The sequence below is a fragment of the Mandrillus leucophaeus genome, unplaced genomic scaffold, assembly GCF_000951045.1.
Source record: "Mandrillus leucophaeus isolate KB7577 unplaced genomic scaffold, Mleu.le_1.0 Scaffold162, whole genome shotgun sequence".
In the NCBI taxonomy this organism is placed as follows: Eukaryota; Metazoa; Chordata; class Mammalia; order Primates; family Cercopithecidae; genus Mandrillus; species Mandrillus leucophaeus.
The window spans coordinates 2731373-2749761 of record NW_012101610.1 but is presented as its reverse complement, the minus strand read 5'-3'; the positions used below and the strand labels follow the sequence as shown (position 1 = coordinate 2749761).

The 18389-nt window shown below is 39.2% G+C and overlaps 1 protein-coding gene across 1 annotated transcript in view; it reads right to left on the bottom strand.

Annotated features, from left to right (window-relative positions):
- SMG1 (SMG1 phosphatidylinositol 3-kinase-related kinase) overlaps nucleotides 1-18389 on the bottom strand; it is an 88635-nt gene that overhangs the window by 16713 nt on the left and 53533 nt on the right. The window contains exons 39-54 of the mRNA XM_011976087.1: nucleotides 16623-16845; nucleotides 13515-13761; nucleotides 12878-13107; nucleotides 11023-11271; nucleotides 9742-9880; nucleotides 9548-9657; nucleotides 9205-9423; nucleotides 8462-8652; nucleotides 7562-7734; nucleotides 7137-7416; nucleotides 6097-6369; nucleotides 5397-5631; nucleotides 4133-4359; nucleotides 1371-1521; nucleotides 1078-1267; nucleotides 433-902 (exon numbers count right to left, since the gene is read on the bottom strand). Of these exons, the coding sequence (XP_011831477.1) occupies nucleotides 433-902; nucleotides 1078-1267; nucleotides 1371-1521; nucleotides 4133-4359; nucleotides 5397-5631; nucleotides 6097-6369; nucleotides 7137-7416; nucleotides 7562-7734; nucleotides 8462-8652; nucleotides 9205-9423; nucleotides 9548-9657; nucleotides 9742-9880; nucleotides 11023-11271; nucleotides 12878-13107; nucleotides 13515-13761; nucleotides 16623-16845 (3607 nt within the window). The remainder of the gene's footprint in view (nucleotides 1-432; nucleotides 903-1077; nucleotides 1268-1370; nucleotides 1522-4132; nucleotides 4360-5396; nucleotides 5632-6096; nucleotides 6370-7136; nucleotides 7417-7561; nucleotides 7735-8461; nucleotides 8653-9204; nucleotides 9424-9547; nucleotides 9658-9741; nucleotides 9881-11022; nucleotides 11272-12877; nucleotides 13108-13514; nucleotides 13762-16622; nucleotides 16846-18389) is intronic.

The following is an 18389-nucleotide window of genomic DNA, read 5'->3' as shown; positions in this document are numbered from 1 at the left end:
CAGGCATGGTGGTGCATGCCTGTAATCCCAGCTAGTCGGGAGGCTGAGGCAGGAGAATCGCTTGAACCCAGGAGGTGGAGGCTGCGATGAGCCAAAATCACGCCATTGTACTCCAGTCTGGGCAACAAGAGCAAAACTCTGCCTCAAAAAAAAAAAAAAGCAGTATTTAATACAGATCATGCTTATCACACAGCCCTGATGGAAAGAAATTCTAAGGACACAAAACCATAGAGGATAAACGATCTCAACTATACAGAAGAGAAACAAGTATCATTGGGAAGAAACTGCCAAAATGCAATGGTGTGTTTGCACTGGGTTGGCGTAAGTTCAGGAAGTTTTAAAAAATTTTCTGTGTATTGTTTTATATTAATTTCTCCCGTTTTTCAAGTTTCCTACCTTGAGGAAAAACACATTATAATGAAAAACACTTACCTGAAACATGGCAATATGCAGCTGAACTCGCTGCAGGCTTGTCTTACAAGAAGAAATACTGGTTTCCAGCCTTCGCACCAAGTCATGCTTCTTCCAGGCAGTGTCATAAGAACTTGCTAACACGGTTGCCCTGTTCATAACCAACTGAGAGAATTTCCCAATCTGGATGTTATGTTCCACCGCTTTCTTACAGAGATCATCAACAGAAACTTTGCTTTCGGCACCAAAGTCCTTTGCCTCTACTTGAGCAATGATGTCTACACCCAGAGCACTGATAAAACTGCACAGTGTGAGTCCGAGGGCTTGGTTAGGTAGTCCTATCAAGAGCTGCCTCACAAAGTCAGCCGTGAATGCCTTGATAGGTTTGGCCATTTGGTCTTCACTGAAACAAGAGTTTCTAAAAAGGGTTTTCACATTGACAATCTGTACAGGCCCATTCACAGTATTCTGATCTTCAAGTGAACTTGATCCTACAAAAAGGAAAAATTTCTTATAAAGTATTTCATGAAAAAAATCAAGTAATATGCCGTTTATTTATAGTATTTAAGGTGTCATGAATGTATAATTAAATTAAGCCTACTCTACCCTGCCCCCTTCCATAGTGCTACATAGCTAAAGCTAGCATGTTTACAGGTAGAATATTACCTGACAATGTTTTAGAAAAGGTACCACAGAGCCTGAAGAACTCCTTAATCGTCTGTAGTCTTTTTAGAAAGAAAATCTCTTCTAGCACTTGCCGGTGATTATCATCATCAAAAAAATTAACTTGAGTACTCCTGGCTTCCCTTATGATGTCAATCTTTCGCCAAGCTATAGGAATTTCCATCTTGTTCAACTATGTAAATGAAAGAAAACAAAGTTCATTTCCCCACTCTTCACACAACTGAACAACTACTTTATGGCACTTGCATTACTTTTAAATTCAAGTCCACATTTACCTTTTCAACTAATAAGCCGAAAGCAGTTTCAACTTGAGCAAACATGCCATCGAATGCTACCAAAAGCATCTGGCCAGCTGACATTTTGGGTGTTTCTTCAACTGAACCATTTCTTGGTTGGATTAATTCACCATACTGAGCATGTAGTAGTCTACAGGAAAACAAAGGGAGTTAAAACCTTCGCTGAAAAGTAATGCCTTTGGTAGGAACATAAAAAGTCAGTACATCTCACAGCTGCATGCGAACTCTAGAAAGCCTTCTGGCATTAAGAAGAAGTGTTATTAGGCCGGGTGCAGTGGCTCACGCCTGTAATCCCAGCACTTTGGGAGGCCTAGGTGGCCGGAACACCTGAGATCAGGAGTTCGAGACCAGCCTGGCCAACATGGAGAAACCCCGGCCAACATGGAGAAACTCCGTCTCTACTAAAACTACAAAAAAATCAGCCGGGTGTGGTGGTGGGCACCTGTAATCCCAGCTACTTGGGAGGCTGAGGCAGGAGAATCACTTCAACCTAGGAGGTGGAGGTTGCTGTGAGCCAAGATCACGCCATTACACTCCAGTCTGGGCAACAAGAGCGAAACTCCATCTCAAAAAAACAGGAGTGTTATGATGATAAAATGGTATTTCATGTCAACCACAATAGGATTTCAATGATTCCAATTCATTATTAATGACTGTTATGTGATTAAATTTTATGCAAACTTGAGTGATTAGTCTCACTTTTACACACAAAATATGAAATAATGTAAAATCCCATATTGAAAATGTCAGAAATCACACCATTCTAAAGCTGGTGGACCTAGTAAATTGTCAAGTATGTTCACAATACTACTGTAAGATACGATACAACAAACTCTACTTGCTGTTTTGGGTATACTTGGTTTTTATGCACATTTTGAATGTAAGGTCTTCAGAAATTCACCCCTCACATTACCATTAAGACTTATATAGTGCTTAAGTATCCAGGCACTATATCTTACCACACACACACACACACACACACACACACACACAGAAATCATTCCAGATGGCTGGAACTATTAAGAATTTTTAAGAGAATTAAAAATGTCAAGCTACCAGATAAATGTCTAATGGAAAAATTGCTGTAAGATGGTATGAGATTTTCCTTGAGATTACCCAAAAAAAGCTTCTCTGAAACAAGGCACAGACAGGCTGCCATAGATCCAGGCACAAAGCTTGTTACCCAAAGTACACATTTAGGTAAACATTCCTCTGTATGAGGATAAGGCAAATCCAGATAGGATATTAAGAGAGAGAAAATGAAGTCTGAAATTCAGTGCAAAACAAAGATGTACAGATCTAGCATTTAACTTTTTAAATACTGCTAAAAATTATATGATAAAGCTGTTCTACAAATAATCTAAATTGCTACTTAGCTAATATTTGTTTATGCTATTAATGATTACACTTTTTCTAGCTGGGCAAGGTGGAGTACGCCTACAGTCCCAGCTACTCGGGAGGCTGAGACAGGAGAATCCCTTGAACCCAGGAGGTGGAGGCTGCAGTGAGCTGAGATCGCACCATTGCACTCCAGCCTAGCAACACAGCGAGACTCCATCTCAAAAAAAATATATATATATATATGAATATATATTTATGAATATGTATGTATATATTTCTTATTCTATGAATATAACCACTCCAAAGAAACATGAGAAATAGGAAATTTCTGAATGCAGGATAATTAACATTAAGGAATTATTGCTACTTTTTTCGTGAAATAATGACACCACAGTCAAGAAAAGTAAGATCATATATATATACACACACACACACACACACACACACATATATACTTCTTGCATTATTAATATTTAAGAATGAAAAAAATATTTGCTTCAAAATAACTAGGATAGTAAATTTAAACCAGACTAACCCAGTGCAGATAATTACCAAAGGTGGTGACATGGGGTTCATTAGAAATCTATTCTCTCTACTTTCTTGTATCTTTGAAATTTCCCATGGGAGGAAACGGTGCTACAATCCATTTCTGCTCTCTCAATTATACTTCTTTTGTGAATTAGACATTGGAATGCCAAAGAAAAGAGGCCCTGAATCACTAGGGACAAAGGAGCTTAGGGCTTAGCTCTGCATACAATGCATGCCTGGAGGAACTGCCCAAACTCTACAGATTTCAAAGTCAGATTGCTTTTCTGGACTGAGATGAAAAATACTATATTCAATTAGCTAAAACAAACTTACAATATTTAAACTAATTTAAAAGTATTCACCTGAAATGAGGTGTATACTCTGTTAGCTAAATAAAATGTCTCAGGTGCCTCCACAGGGTTCTATAAGATGGCTTAAAAAATATCATGTTTGACTGTGTGTATGTACATGTATGTAACCACAAGCACTAAAAGGATATATGTATCTATGTGACTGAACTATACACTTGCACACACGCACACACACAAGTGAGTGCATATATAACTAGTGAAATCTGAGTAGGCAGTGTGGACTATATCATTGTCGGTTTCATAGTATTGCTATAGATACTAACATTGAAGGAAGGATGAAGCATGCACAATACCTGCCTGCACTTTTTTTTAAAGCAACTTCTTGTGATGTATAATCATTTCAAAATAAAAAAGTTTTACAAAGATATGTGTACGAGCATTTATAAGTAATTATACCTGCTCTAAAAACTAAAAGTAAACTTACGGTAAAGAGCTCAGAATCCCTTTCTCTGGCTGTCCCATCTCTTTTACGAGGAAACGGCACAGCCAGCATTCACTTGCCTGGCAACATCGATGTAATGAGCATGTGTTTCTTCTTCCAGTCCCATAGCTGCATTTCTTAAGTAGGCCTGAAGAGATTCCACTAGAGTCTGCAGGGGAACGCCATCGGTGGTCTGCTCAATAAGACCGTCCAGTTCATGCAGCATACTTTCTAATGTGTATTCCCCTTTCATTAAACATCGAAGTGCTTCTGGAAATATGATTTGCCGGAAATTTGAATTCAATTCCTATAAATAAATGAGAAAAAAAATTTTAATGTTTTCTGAGTTTAGCTAAGTTACATATTTGGAGACTTAGAGCCATATATTAAGAGCAAACATATGTAACTATGCCATCAACTCATTCATGTAAGTACATCTTTTGTTTACTTTTTATTTCTACTTTTAAAAATTTTCTTTTTAAATTGTTTTGTAGTCGTGTGAAATTTTTCAGGAACTATTTCAAATGACTTTAAAAAGTTATATAATTAAACATTCCTAGGATGATGTACCTTAAGAACAAAAAGAACTATCCTAAAGTCTGTTATATAATGTTACTAATTTTTAGGAATCATATTTCCGATAGTGATATTAGTATTGTTATTCTCTTTTTGGTTTGGTTATAAGTGGCTTCTATTTCCCTTCAAAAAAAAGTCCTATCAAGGTATAATTTGCACATAATAAACTGCACGTTTTAAACATATAATTTGGTATACTTTGGTACTTGCATACACTCATGAAACTGTCACCACAATCAAGAAAATCAGCATACCGATTACCCTACAAGTTTCCTCCTGACTCTTTTTCATCTCTCTCACTCATACTTCTCCATATCACCTCCTCCACTTCCAGGTAAACACTGATCTGCTTTTTATCCTATTATAGACTCTCCATTTATAGGGGTAGAAATGTCTAGCTTTCTTTACTCAGCATAATTATTCTGAGAGTCATACATGTGGCTGTATGTATCAAGGGGTCATTCACTTTAATTGCTAAGAAGTATTCCATTATGTGGATGTACCACATTTTATTTATCCATTTGCTTATTGATGAACTTTTGATTTGATTCCAGTTTTTGACTACTACAAATAAAGTCGCTATAAAAATTCAAAAAAACAAAGAGCAACTGTAACCAAGTTACAGCTATAAACCTCACAATTATCTTTCCTTTAAATGACTGGCTGAGTAACAAAAGTGGAAGTCAAATTGTTTTCCTGGATTAAAGAGATGAGAAAGACAATATTCAGTATCTAAAACAAACTAATATTTAAAATAAAAGTGCTCACCTGAAGTGAGGTATACACTCCATTGGCTAAGTGAACTGTCTCAGACGCTTCCATGGGGTTCGGGATGTCTAAGTCCTGTGGCACCAGGTGGCACTGCTTCAGTAACTGAACCAAGCAGGTGACGTTTCCGCTCATACTGCAGAGTTCCTCCAAGAACCAGGCTCCATCCCGAGAAGTCAGATCAACCAGCTGTTCTCCAGCACTTGACGCTGCACCTTCCATCATCAGGTTACGCCTACAAGAGATAAATATCTGTATAGTGAAACTTAAATGTATACACAAAACAAGGTAATTGGCCAGGTCAAGGCCATGCCTGTAATTCCAGCATTTTCGGAGGCCGAGGTGGGTAGATTACTTCAGGTCAGGAGTTTGAGAGCAGCCTGACCAACATGGCAAAATCCCATCTCTACCAAAAAAATACAAAAATTAGCCAGGAGTGGTGGCACACACCTGTAGTCCCAGTTATTCAGGAGGCTGAGGTTGCAGTGAGCCGAGATCGTGTCACCGCACTCCAGCCTCGGCGTCAAGAGTGAGACCCTGTCTCAAAAAAAAAAAAAAAAACCACGAAGATAACTGAAATCTGAAAAGCAAGCAAGCAGCTGTAACACTGGGCAAGACTAAGGAAAGCAAAAGAACATTTTAGGTTTGGGATTAAAAATAAGACACAGGAAATGGTCCAATATGAAGTTGGCTAACTCACCTTGTAAGGGTACAAAGGGCAGAAATAATAACACTTGCTAGACTCAAAGATCCTTCTTCTCCATTCTCATGAAGGAAAACTTTAATGCAACGTTCAATTTCTTTCAACTGATCTTCACAAACTGGCACAGTGACAGCTTCCTGTTTTAAGCGTTCCACTTGTCTAATAAGTCTGCTGTTGATGTCTGCTGCATACCGCTGCAGGGTCATTTCAGTGGCAGTGATGAACTGACACACTGTTGGGGGTGGCTGGGGAGCATACTGCATTTCATATCTATAAAAATAAGAAAGAGGTGCTTGTTTTAACACAACCACCCCCAACATACAAAAGAATATTGTATTTAATCCTCAAACAAACCTTGAAAAGTAGAAATCATTATTGACATTTTACAGATGCTTAAGCAATTTCCTAAGAGGACTTGTTGGTGACTGTGACAGAATCAACATTTGAGTCCAGGCACTATGGCTCATACCCCTGTAATCCTAGCACTTTGGGAGGCCAAGGCAGGAGGATCGCTAGAGCTCAGGAGTTTGAGACCAGCCTGGGCAACATGGCGAAACTCCATCTCTACAAAAAAATATAAAAGTTTTTCAGGCATGGTGACACACGCCCATGGTCCCAGCTACTTGGGAGGCTGAAGTGGGAGGATCACCTGAGCCCAGGGAGGTCGAGGCTGTAGAATACAACTTTGCTTCCACACCCAACAAGAAATAAAACTGGCCAGGCACAGTGGCTCACACCTGTAATCCCAGAACTTTGGGAGGCCCAACCAGGCAGATCACGTGGTCAGGAGTTCAAGACCAGCCTGGACAATTTAGTGAAACCCCATCTGTACTAAAAAGACAAAAATTAGCCAGGCGTGGTGGTGGTGTAGCTCCAGCTACTTGGGAGGCTGAGGCAGAAGAATCGCTTGAACCTGGGAGACAGAGGTTGCAGTGAGCCAAGATCATGCCACTACACTCCAGCCTGGGTGACAGAACGAGACTCCGTCTCAAGAAAAAAAAGAAAGAAAGAAAGAAAATTAAGCACTATCAACTTACTTCCTGTAGAGCTCTTGACAACGCTCTACTGTGGTGTTACAGATGAGCTCTTCCATCCAGGTCTTCCACTGTTCAATTCGATGTTTCTGAAATATGGCCTTTGGATACTGCAGAGCCACGGTTGCATAGTGATGCAGTTGTTCCAGACAGCCACGGAGCACAGAGCGCCTCTGCTGCAGGAGAGCACCAACCTCCCCCTCCAGCTGCTCGCACTGGCTAATCAAGTGGGCCTGGCCAGCATTCTGCAGAAAGGCTGTTGCTGGCACGTAACTTGGAGGACCTTTTGGTAAAAGACAATATTAATCACAGTAAAACAGTGCCAAGTCAGCTGTCACTAAAAGCAAGCACAAACCAGGACCCCACACAAAAACATGACTATAAAACTCAGAGTTTCACATGTGAATCTATAATAAGTCAACCCATACCAAGGTCCATTTGTGTGCTTATCTCTTGAAGTAAGCTTGCAAGCTGTGTTGCTTCTAAATTATTGAATGCAGCCTGATAATGTGTTATCCACTGTTCAAATTCATTCAGCTTCACCTGGATTGCTTCCTGAACAGCTCTTTGCTGAGTCTGTAGTTGGGTGTGTTCAGAATACCTAATCAGGGGGACACAAACAAAGTCAAATGATTTACTGATGTTTTCTTCCACATACTTTCCTACCCTGGAATGTGCTCACACATGGACTGTCCGGTATGCTCCTTGTCCATCTTGAGGGCCCCCTTCGAATGTCCCTTACTTCTCTGTTTTTCCTGACCCTGTGATTCTCTCAACTATGCTCACGACATTTTAATTAAAACTACCACATCTGCCAAGTTTTGGGTTCCCTGAAGGTTAGAAACTGATGCTTGACAGATCTTTGTAATCTGAGAGCCTCACGCAATGCTTAACACTTTCATATTCAACTACCCTTTACTGAGCACCTGCTGTGTATAAGATTCTTTCAGTTAACCACCCTATTTAATACTTAACTCAGTGAGGTAGATGAAGTAGCTGCCATTGTACAAATGAGTAAGGACTCAGATACAATAATGGTAATAAGAAAACCAAAACTCAGATTTTCTGATTCAAAGTTTTGTGTTCTAACCACTACACCCACCTATCTCCCATAATTAGTCATTCAAACAATTAAGTTAAATAAAATCAAAGCAGAAAATTTCAGTGAATTTTTGTTTACTAACACTTTGAAGTTGCAGTCACTGAGACAGCTTTTATCATTTACGTGAGCTGTTACAGTAATTCTAATCCCTATTGATAATGTTTATATAAATATGAAAATTCTAATTAATGGCACATATTTAGAAGAATTCAACACTGTTTTAAACCTGTGTTGCAGAGTGTGAGAAGGATGATCCACCCCTTCAGCTCCTTCTAGAAACTCTATTTCCTCCAGTAGTTTGCCCTGCAGTTTTTCCACATCTGTCAGTTGCTCCTGCAAGCTTAGGTATTCATCTAAGCTACTGTCCAACTTGGGAAGCACAATCAGCATCTCATCTCTATTCTTAAACCAGTTCACCTGTAAAAAGATATTACAATTAGGAAGATTCTTACAGGGCCTATTGTGAGACATGACAGCATCAGAAAAACAAAACTCTACAAAACCCCAAAGGGGTGATGCATTGCCTCCACCGTACAAAGACAACTAACGTGTTCAAGTTTACACAGGCGTAAACTGACAGGCTCAATCTCATAATACTATGTATTAAAAGTTGCCAATGTCACCCAGAACAAGATTGGCGTCCCTGGCTACCAGATGGGGAAGGGAAGCTACCCAATTAAAGAACATTTACAGTCATCACTGGTAAACATCATTTCAATAATTAAGAAATATAATTTTTTCAAATCACGAACCCACCTCTTAGGAGTGTGGAATGTAACTGTGCATGTTTGTGTGGAAGAATTACCTAATAAAAAGATAACATCAAATTGCCACATTTAACTGCCATTTCAATATTATACATTAGTCTTGCCAAAAAATTAGAGAAACAATTTGACTCAACATTTTGATGAGCATGTTTACTCTATTAATAAAAAGAAGACAAGGACTTATTCTGTCACTGGGCTTCACCTTAATCTCAGCTACTCTGGAAGAAAACAGGCTGCGGGTGATCTCTCGCTCCATCTCTCTCTTGCTCTGCTTGCTCTCGGCCTGCTGGCCGCCTCCACCATAGACAGCACCAGCAAACCCCGCCTCGCCTCCTGCCGTCCAGTCTACCAGAGGGTCGTACACAAAGGCCTCCAGCAGCGTCAGCAGGGTTTCTCTGCCACGCCGCATAATGTGTAAAACCTGTTTTCAGGAGAGTTTTTAAAATAAGGTCTGCCACAAGTTTCATCACTAAAGTGTGTTTTTCATTCCATAGGTTTTGCTTATTTAACAAGTACACTAAAAGGGAGAAGAGAAAACAGCATACCTGCTCACATGAAAGCCTAAATACACCTTCTACTCCAGTTACACCCAGTGCTGTTTCAATGTTTTGTGTCATTCGAAAAGGTACTTTCTCAGGAACTCTAAGGCTTTTACCTTGAAAAGACAAATCATTATATTTTTGCCCATTCACCAAAAAACATTTGGCCCTCATAAATGTAAAGTTTACTTTTATTTTACCTTTTTCAAAGCAAACATTGTAATCTATGTGAACAACTTCTCCAGTCGTCATATCTATGAGAACGTTATCCAGATGTCTGTCTCCAAGGCCAATTATGTATCCAACCATAGACATGACTGCAGTAGATCTTGCATAAGACTAAAGGAAAGGAAATGGGGGCAGCAAGCGAAACATCATTAAGAAATTCCCCTCCAACATGGACGTGATACTATAAAATTTACAAAGCGCCATAAACCTACCCCTTAGTTTAAAATAAATCAGCAAATAAAAAGCATTCCTCAAGGTTGCTGCATGTGGTCATGCAGGCATACAACACTGTAGACCTGATTGGTACTAATCAGCTATCAGGATGCTGGATTAAAAAAAAAACACAAACAAAAAAACTTTTCTTTAGCCTTCCTAGTTTGTCTCTTTCTAAATTTTTTATTCTTTTCTTTTTTTTTTTTTTAAAGACAGAGTTTTGCTCTTGTCGCCCAGGCTGGAGTGCAGTGGTGCAATCTCGGCTCACTGCAACCTCCACCTCCTGGGTTCAAGTGATTCTCCTGCCTCAGCCTCCCGAGTAGCTGGGATTACAGGCACCCGCCACCATGCCGGGCTAATTTTTTTTTTTTTTTGTATTTTTAGTTGAAACAGGCTTTCGCCATGTTGGGCAGGCTGGTCTCGAACTCTTGACCTCAGGTGATCCACCCATCTTGGCCCCCAAAAGTGCTGGGATTACAGATGTGAGCCACCATGCCCAGGCTCTTTTTTTAAATTTAAATATTGATTAAAAAAATTTTTTTTCCTTCCAACTTTTTATTTTAGGTTTAGAGGGACACGTGTAGGTCTTTACGTGGGTAAACTGCATGTCACTGGGGTTTGGTGTACACATTATTCTGTCACCCAGGTAGTGACCCAACAGGTATTTTTTCCTACCTCATCTCCCTACTGCCCTCCACCCTCAAGTAGGCCCCAGTGTATGCTGTTCCCTTCTTTGTGTCCATGTGTGTTCAATGTTTAACTCCCACTTATAAGTGAGAACATGCGGTATTCGGTTTTCCGTTCCTGTGTTAATTTACTTAGGATCTCCTTTTCATTTCATCCGTAACTCTTTCCCCATCCTGCCCTCGGACATAGTCATGTTCATGCCTTTGTAACTGTAATATTAAACTCAAATATAGGTCTGAAACTACCAAGTCTGGAGGGACAGAGGAAGGAAGGGAAGGAGGACAAACAAGATAGGTAAGAAGGTAGCAGACAAAAGAAATACTACTGAGTATAGTCTAAAACAAAGCACATACCTGTGTAACTCTCCACCATTCATCAGGCGTTGTGCAAGATGACCAGAGCTCTTTGGCAAGAAGATTCGGGGGTGTGGCCTCCATTAACTCTTCCAATACAGCCTTCATTACATGAAGAGGCCAATCCCGACGGGATACATCCAGGCTAAGTCCAACTGTTTTCAAAGCAGGGCCAATTTTACTGTAATAAAGTTCACTAGGACGGGGTACAATTCCAGGATTCTGAGGAGTTTGGTAGGAATCTTGGGCCTTAAGAAAAAACAATTTTTTTAAAAAAGAAAGGATCAATTTTATATAAGGAAAAAGAGTGCCTTTTATATGTAAAGTAGAATTTTTAAAAATGATTTTTCAGTAGCATTCTCTCATTAGCTAAATTTCATGTATTAATACAAAATAGCTAATTCTTCTGGACTATGGATCTTTCTTATACACCTTTTAATTAGGCCCATTCACTTTACTGAAAAATCAGTCTACTGTTTAATTTTCTTAAGGTTCAATTCAAAACTAAACACTCAAGTTACTTTCTTCTTTATAATACAGAATTCAGTTTTACAATTTAGTTCATAATTTATGCACATACTTCATTCTTCACACGACTTAATCAGTAATATAAAATTAACAGAAATTCAAAAACACATTACATGAGAATTTAGATAGCCCTTCTCTAATTACTATTTCGAAATTATCCTTCAATAACAATTCTGCAGTCTCCTGTGCCTAGGTTTAAAACTTGACTCCTTTCAAACTCTTGCTCTTTTCCCCTACCTACCCTAATCAGAAGCATTTTCTGTAGCTAGATGTGGGATCCTGAAGATAAGACTGTATAAAATTTATCTCAGTATCCTAAGAGCTTAGTACTGTTCCTGGCATATATTAAGCACTCAGATACATGGCTAAAATATATTCTAAATTAAACTCCTAGTCTAAATCAAAGCATAAAATTCACAGATACAAAATAGGATGCCATGGTGATTAATTTCAAATTTAAAATTGCTTATTTACAAATATAAAAGAACTGGGTTTTAAAGCAACTGTTTACAAATTTAATTTAAAAGAATGGTAAATCCAATAAAAACATTAAGCTGTAAATTATCAAGTCACTGAGTGATGAACAACCACACATTCCCCTTCTCCAAATCTGTCTCAAGTGAAGATAAACCCAATGCCATCATTTTTGCCTCTTATATAACTATTTTTGCCTGGGTGTGGTGGCTCATCCCTATAATCCCTGCACTTAAGGAGGCTGAGGTGGAAGGAATACTTGAGCCCAGGAGTTCAAGGCGGCAATGAGCTATGATCATACCACTGCACTCTAGCCTGGACAACAAAGTAAGACCCTGTTCCTTTAAAAAACAAAACAAAACAAAAAAGCAAACAATTTTATTTTTATAAAAGGTACCTCAAGGCCAGAGGCGGTGGCTCATGCCTGTAATCCCAGCATTTTGGGAGGCCGAGGCAGGTGAATCACTTGAGGCCAGGAGTTCAAGACCAACCTGGACAACATGGCAAAATTCCATCTCTACTAAAAATAACAAAAATTACCCAGTTGTGGTTGTGCACCCCCCATAGTTCCAGCTACTTGGGAGCCTGTGGCAGGAGAATTGCTTGAACCTGGGAGGCACAGGTTGCAGTGACCCAAAACCACACCACTGCACTCCAGTCTGGGCGACAGAGCAAGATTGTGTCTCAAAAAAAAAAAAAAACAAAAAAAACCTCAAAAATACTTTCCTAGGGACCTCAAGTCTTTTCCTTCTTTAACCGCTTATAAACATGCAAAAATGGTCTAGTAAGCCTAGAAGCATTTCACACAATAACAGAGAATAGACTAATACACTGTGTTGATGATTTAATCAACCTTTTGTGCTTGTAAGGCAGCTTCCCGTTGTTGCCATCGTTTGTAAAGACCAAATAAGGGTGTGGCTCCATCTACCCACTGGATTAGTCCTGATCTTGTTCCTAGTGGTGTTACAGAATAGTGTCGAGCATGGAACCGGGGTGTTTCTTGGCGATTAATTGTAGCAAACATGGTATTCACAATAGATAGGAACTGCATTATTCTCTCATCCAGATGTAAATCCTCCAGTCCTATGAAAACAAAATTAAAATAGCTAGAATAGGTGATTAAACAGGGTTGGGAGCATACCACTCCTCTTTTTCAGCTAGCAATGGCAGTCAAAAACTGACAGTCCATGAGGCATGCTGAGAGCATTAAATAATTCTATTTTGGGACAAGATACTGGCAGTAGATATTAGCATTATTAGCTGTACCTCACTTGTCCTGCTTGTACAAGTTCATACACAAAGTGGGGGTGGAAAATCTTTCTGCACAGCATCCAACCACTACCCTTCAAAAGCACGTAAGACATAGGGCACTGCAGGCTAATAATAACATACAGAAATTCGCCTGAAATAATCTCCTACCATATACACCCACACAAAGCATTAGTAAAACTAATACTCTTCTGAAAAATGGAGTAAGTCTTAAATCCTACCTTTGAAAAGATAAGGATAGCTCTTCCCATCTGATCCAAGAAAGAGAAGTTTCTTTGGCTTAGTTTTAGTCGGTAAGATTGTGATGGTTCCGCCCACACTATGGATTGTGACAGTGTCTCTGGCTGAGACTTCCCCAGGAAGAGCAATTTCAGTGTTAGTCATGGCAGCCAACCATGGACTGATTTCTTCAAGGCGCAAGATGTAACTTGCACGTTTCTGTGCTCTCTGTTGCAAACTTAGCATTATCTATACTCATAAGACGGGAGAAACAAATTTACATTAGATTAGAACACTTATTTTCTTCCACATTCAATCTGGCATAAAAGTAAATTTTCGGCCAGGGGTGGCAGCTCATGCCTGTAATCCCAGAACTCTGGGAGGCTGAGATAGGCAGATCACTTGAATTCAGGGGTTCCAGATCAGCCTGGGCAACATGGCAAAACCCCATCTCTACAAAGAATACAAAAATTAGTCAGGCACAGTGGCTCGTGCCTGTAGTCCCAGATATTTGGGAAGCTAGGGCAGGAGAAGAGGATCATTGAGCCCAGGAGGCAGAGGTTGCAGAGACCCAACATTACGCCACTGCACTCGAGCCTGAGTGACAGAGGCAGAACCTATCTCAAAAACAACAACAAAAGTAAATTTTAAAAACCATACAACTATCTGTTGTTGTAATTTCTATATTTAACTCAGTGCTGGGATCTGGGCAATCCTGGATGGGTTAACACCGGTGGCTGATGTGTACTACAGGATTCTTACTTTGTTAAGACTCTTTCTTTTCCTCTGTCCAAACAAGCAGTGAAATCACAGGAAATAGAGGGAAAACGCTGCTGTGGTCATCACCCAATTTGGGGCTTTTAGCAAACTATTACTAATTCCCCAATGTTGAGCTATGTATGCACAACACCAAAACAATCCAGTCCTTGCAATAGGTACAGCTAGCAGTCAGCTGTCAGTTAGACAAACCTTTAAAAAGTCATCTGCAAAGTTATTAACATTAAATTACAAGAAAAAATGAGGCTCAATCTACTCTTATCAAACTGGAGGAGAGGAAATCTGGTGGATTTCTAAGCAACTTAACAAAACTGAAGAAAAAGACAAGTAAGAACATTTTTAAAAGAGAAGTAACCATTTAGGTCTGACCATTTGAGGTTTGCAGAAAAGCCCCATAATACTTTCTAATAATCACAGGGAACGAACTGTATGTACAGGTGTGTTGTTACATGCAGCGAACTCAATAATATGCACCCAAATTAAAAAATTCTGGACTCCGCTTCCATGTGAAAAAATGTAAAACAATCTTTAGCAAGCTCTGTTCATAAAAAGAAAAAAACCAATTGGAAACACCCCAAGTGCTCAATGACAAAAGAATAAACTGTGGTATTTTCACATAACAGAACATTGTTTAGCTACACAAACACACACAAACAAATCATTGAATTATTTTAAAACTTAATGGCGATCCAATATGGTAGTAAAAAATGTAGACATGTACATACAATATGATCTCATTCGTAGAAGTTCAAAAACGGGCAGAAACTAAACAATGTCATTTAGAAATGCATCTATAAACAAAAACTATTTTTTAAAAAGTAGATAGGGATTCATTAAAATTCAGAAAACTGGTTGTGGGTGGGGAGATATAATTAGGGAGAGAAGTAGGACTTCTATAAAGTTTAATTTCTTTAGATAATTCCTTTTTTTTGAGCTGTACTATATCTAAAAGAGAGACACAGGTATTCTTAATTTTTAAAATTATTCTTTAAAATGTACAAAATCATTTAAAATTTTTCTGTGATTATAGACACATACACACACACACACACACACACGTGCACGCACACACAGGGTTTTACAAGGTTTCCTCCTATATCCTCTTCTGATTTTCTAACTTGATTTACTGAAAGAGAAACAAAGAAACAAGAAACTGGTCTTAGAACACAAGGAAACACAGGCCAGGAGTGGTGGCTCACACCTGTAATCCCAGCAATTTGGGAGGCCAAAGAGGGTGGACCACTCGAGACTAGCCTGGCCAACATGGTGAAACTCCATCTCTACCAAAAGTATAAAAATTAGCCAAACGTGGTACTGCATGCCTGTAATCCCAGCTACACGGGAGGCTAAGGCAGGAGAATCACTTAAACTCGGGAGGCAGAGGTTGCAGTGAGCTGAGATTGTACCATTGCACTCCAGCCTGGGCAACAGAGTGAGACTCCATCTCAAAAAAACAAACAACACCCCCCCACCCACCTACACACACACAAGGAAACTCGAGTTTTGGCAAGAACACATAATAAACTTCATCCTTCATGTTAGTTTTCTTTCCTGTACTTCTAGTTATTTGCTCTGAATTTAGCACCTTGCATTTGCTAAAGTTGGCTGTACTTTTTGTTTCTACATGTATCTTTTAATAGCTTTCTCATTGCTCAAGTTCAGTAAGGAAATCAGTTAGGAGCAATAAAGGTAAGACAGAGAAAAGAGGGAGGGAGAAGGAAAAGCTGCAGCTACAAAGTAATAAGCTCCCCCAACTAATGGTGTTATTTGCTAGAAAAGATAAAGACCTAAGAGAATACAGAATTAAGAAAACCAAAACATAAAAGGTAAGGATTCTCAAATATGTTCCATGCAGCATATGTGGAACTGATTCCAGAACAACTACTTATAAAAATTTATGTTGTTATAGGTGACTATTTTGTCTATTAGAAATACTGAATGCTCTTCTCATGAAAAACTACATAGGCACAGGGTTAAATTTCTTATCTTTTATGAGGCAAATAAAGGAGGCAACCAATATTTAGCTCAGGGTCACAGGCCCTTCCTTGGCTAATTTCTTCATCTGTTGTTCACTGGTGTGAGCCTGCCATACATAATGTTGTTCACTGGTGTGAGCCTTCCACACATGAAAGATTGGGCACCTTTGCCATCCATCCCCCTTTGCCCACTGATTTCCAAATTCTTAAACAGAAACACTTATTTGGCCACAGGCTGCCTTCTACAGGCTTATAAAATCTCTTACATTCCAAGTAAGGAGTCCACTTATTTAAATTTCGTATCTCATGGGAACTGTGATGTGCCATTTCAGTAGCATGCTTGGGATTATTCTCTACCTCTTTAAATGGAATCCAGCTGCTCCCAGGCTTTGCAGGGTTCGACGGTGTCTTCAGTTTTTCCAGGGCATTTTCAATGGCATCACCATAGTTATCCTGAAACCATTTTTCATGAGGTGTTTCTGCAGGAGCCGCTGTGATACTCCTCACGTGCTCCAAAGCAAATACGATGGGCTTCATCAAAGCTGTGTGCTTCTCCCTCATGATTGCAATTTTCTCTTCTCTGACCAAGAAGACATTTTTATTCAAAAACTTAAATGTGTACATTAAAGTTTTACACAAACATGGAACAATGTAAATATATCAACTGTTAAGTAAACAGTACCAAGGAATAAGTCTAAATAGAGCAATAACATATTCACAAAGTAAATTACTAACAAAGAATCTTTTTTTTTTGAGACAGGGTTTTGCTCTGTCGCCAGGCTGGAATGGAGTGGTGCAATCTTGGCTCACTACAACCTCCACCTCCTAGGTTCAAGCAATTCCTCTGCCTCAGCCTCCTGAGTAGCTGGGACTACACACGCGTGTGCCACCACGCCCAGCTTATTTTCCGTATTTTAGTAGAGACGGGGTTTCACCATGTTGGCCAGGATGGTCTAGATCTCCTGACTTTGTGATCCGCCTGCCTCGGCCTCCCAAAGTGCCAGAATTACAGGCATGAGTCACCGTGCCCGACCAATAACTGTTTTTCGTTTTTTTTAAAAAATGCAGCTCACAAAAGAGGCAGCTCCTCTTTTCAACGAATTAAATGATGCAGGGAAAATGCAATATCAACATGCAAAAGAATGAAGCAGTAACTCAAAATGGATCAAAGACCTAAACGTAAAACCTAAAACTACAAAACTCTTAGAAAACATAAGGGAAAGGTTTCATGACACCAGATTTGGCAATGATTCCTTGGATATGGCACCAAAAGAACAGACAAATTAAATTGAGCTACACCAAAATTAAAACTTTTGTAAATCAAAAAATGCTATACACTATGGAGAGAATGAAAAGACAACCCACAGAATGGCCACAAATATTTGCAAACCATGGATCTGATAAGGGCTAGTTAGTAGCCAGAATACATAGAGAACTCCTACAATTCAACAATTAAAAAAAAAAAAAAAAGACCCAATTAAAAAATGGGCAAAGGATTTGTAATGACATTTCTCCAAAGATATGCAAATGGCCAATAAACACATGAAAGGATGCTAAACATCACTAGTCATCAGGAAAATGCAAATCAAAACCACAATGAGATACCACTTCGCATCCATCACTACAGCTATTGTCAAAAAAAAGAAAAGAAAAGAAGTATTGTCAAAAAAAGAAAAGAAAAGAGGCCCTCATGCATGGCTAGGAGGACTGTAAAATGGTGCAGCCACTGTGGAAAAGTGTGTTGGCTCCTCAGTAAGTTAGAAGTAGAATTGCCATATAATTCAGCAAATCCACTGGATCATCCACAAAATATACACGAAATTCACATAAAATAATAGAAAGTGGGGACTCAGATACTTGTACACCAATGTTCATAGCAGCATTGCTCACAGAGCTAAAATGGAGAAGCAACCCAGCTGTCCATAAACACAAGGATGGACAAAATGTGGTGTATCCATACAATATTATCCAGCCATAAAAAAAAAAATGAAATTCTATCACATGTTACAACATAATAAACCTTCAGGCCATTATTCTAAGTATAAAAAGCCAAACACGAAAGGATGGATACTGTATGTTTCTACTTCTATGAAGTAGCTAAAATAGGCAAATTCATAGAGATGG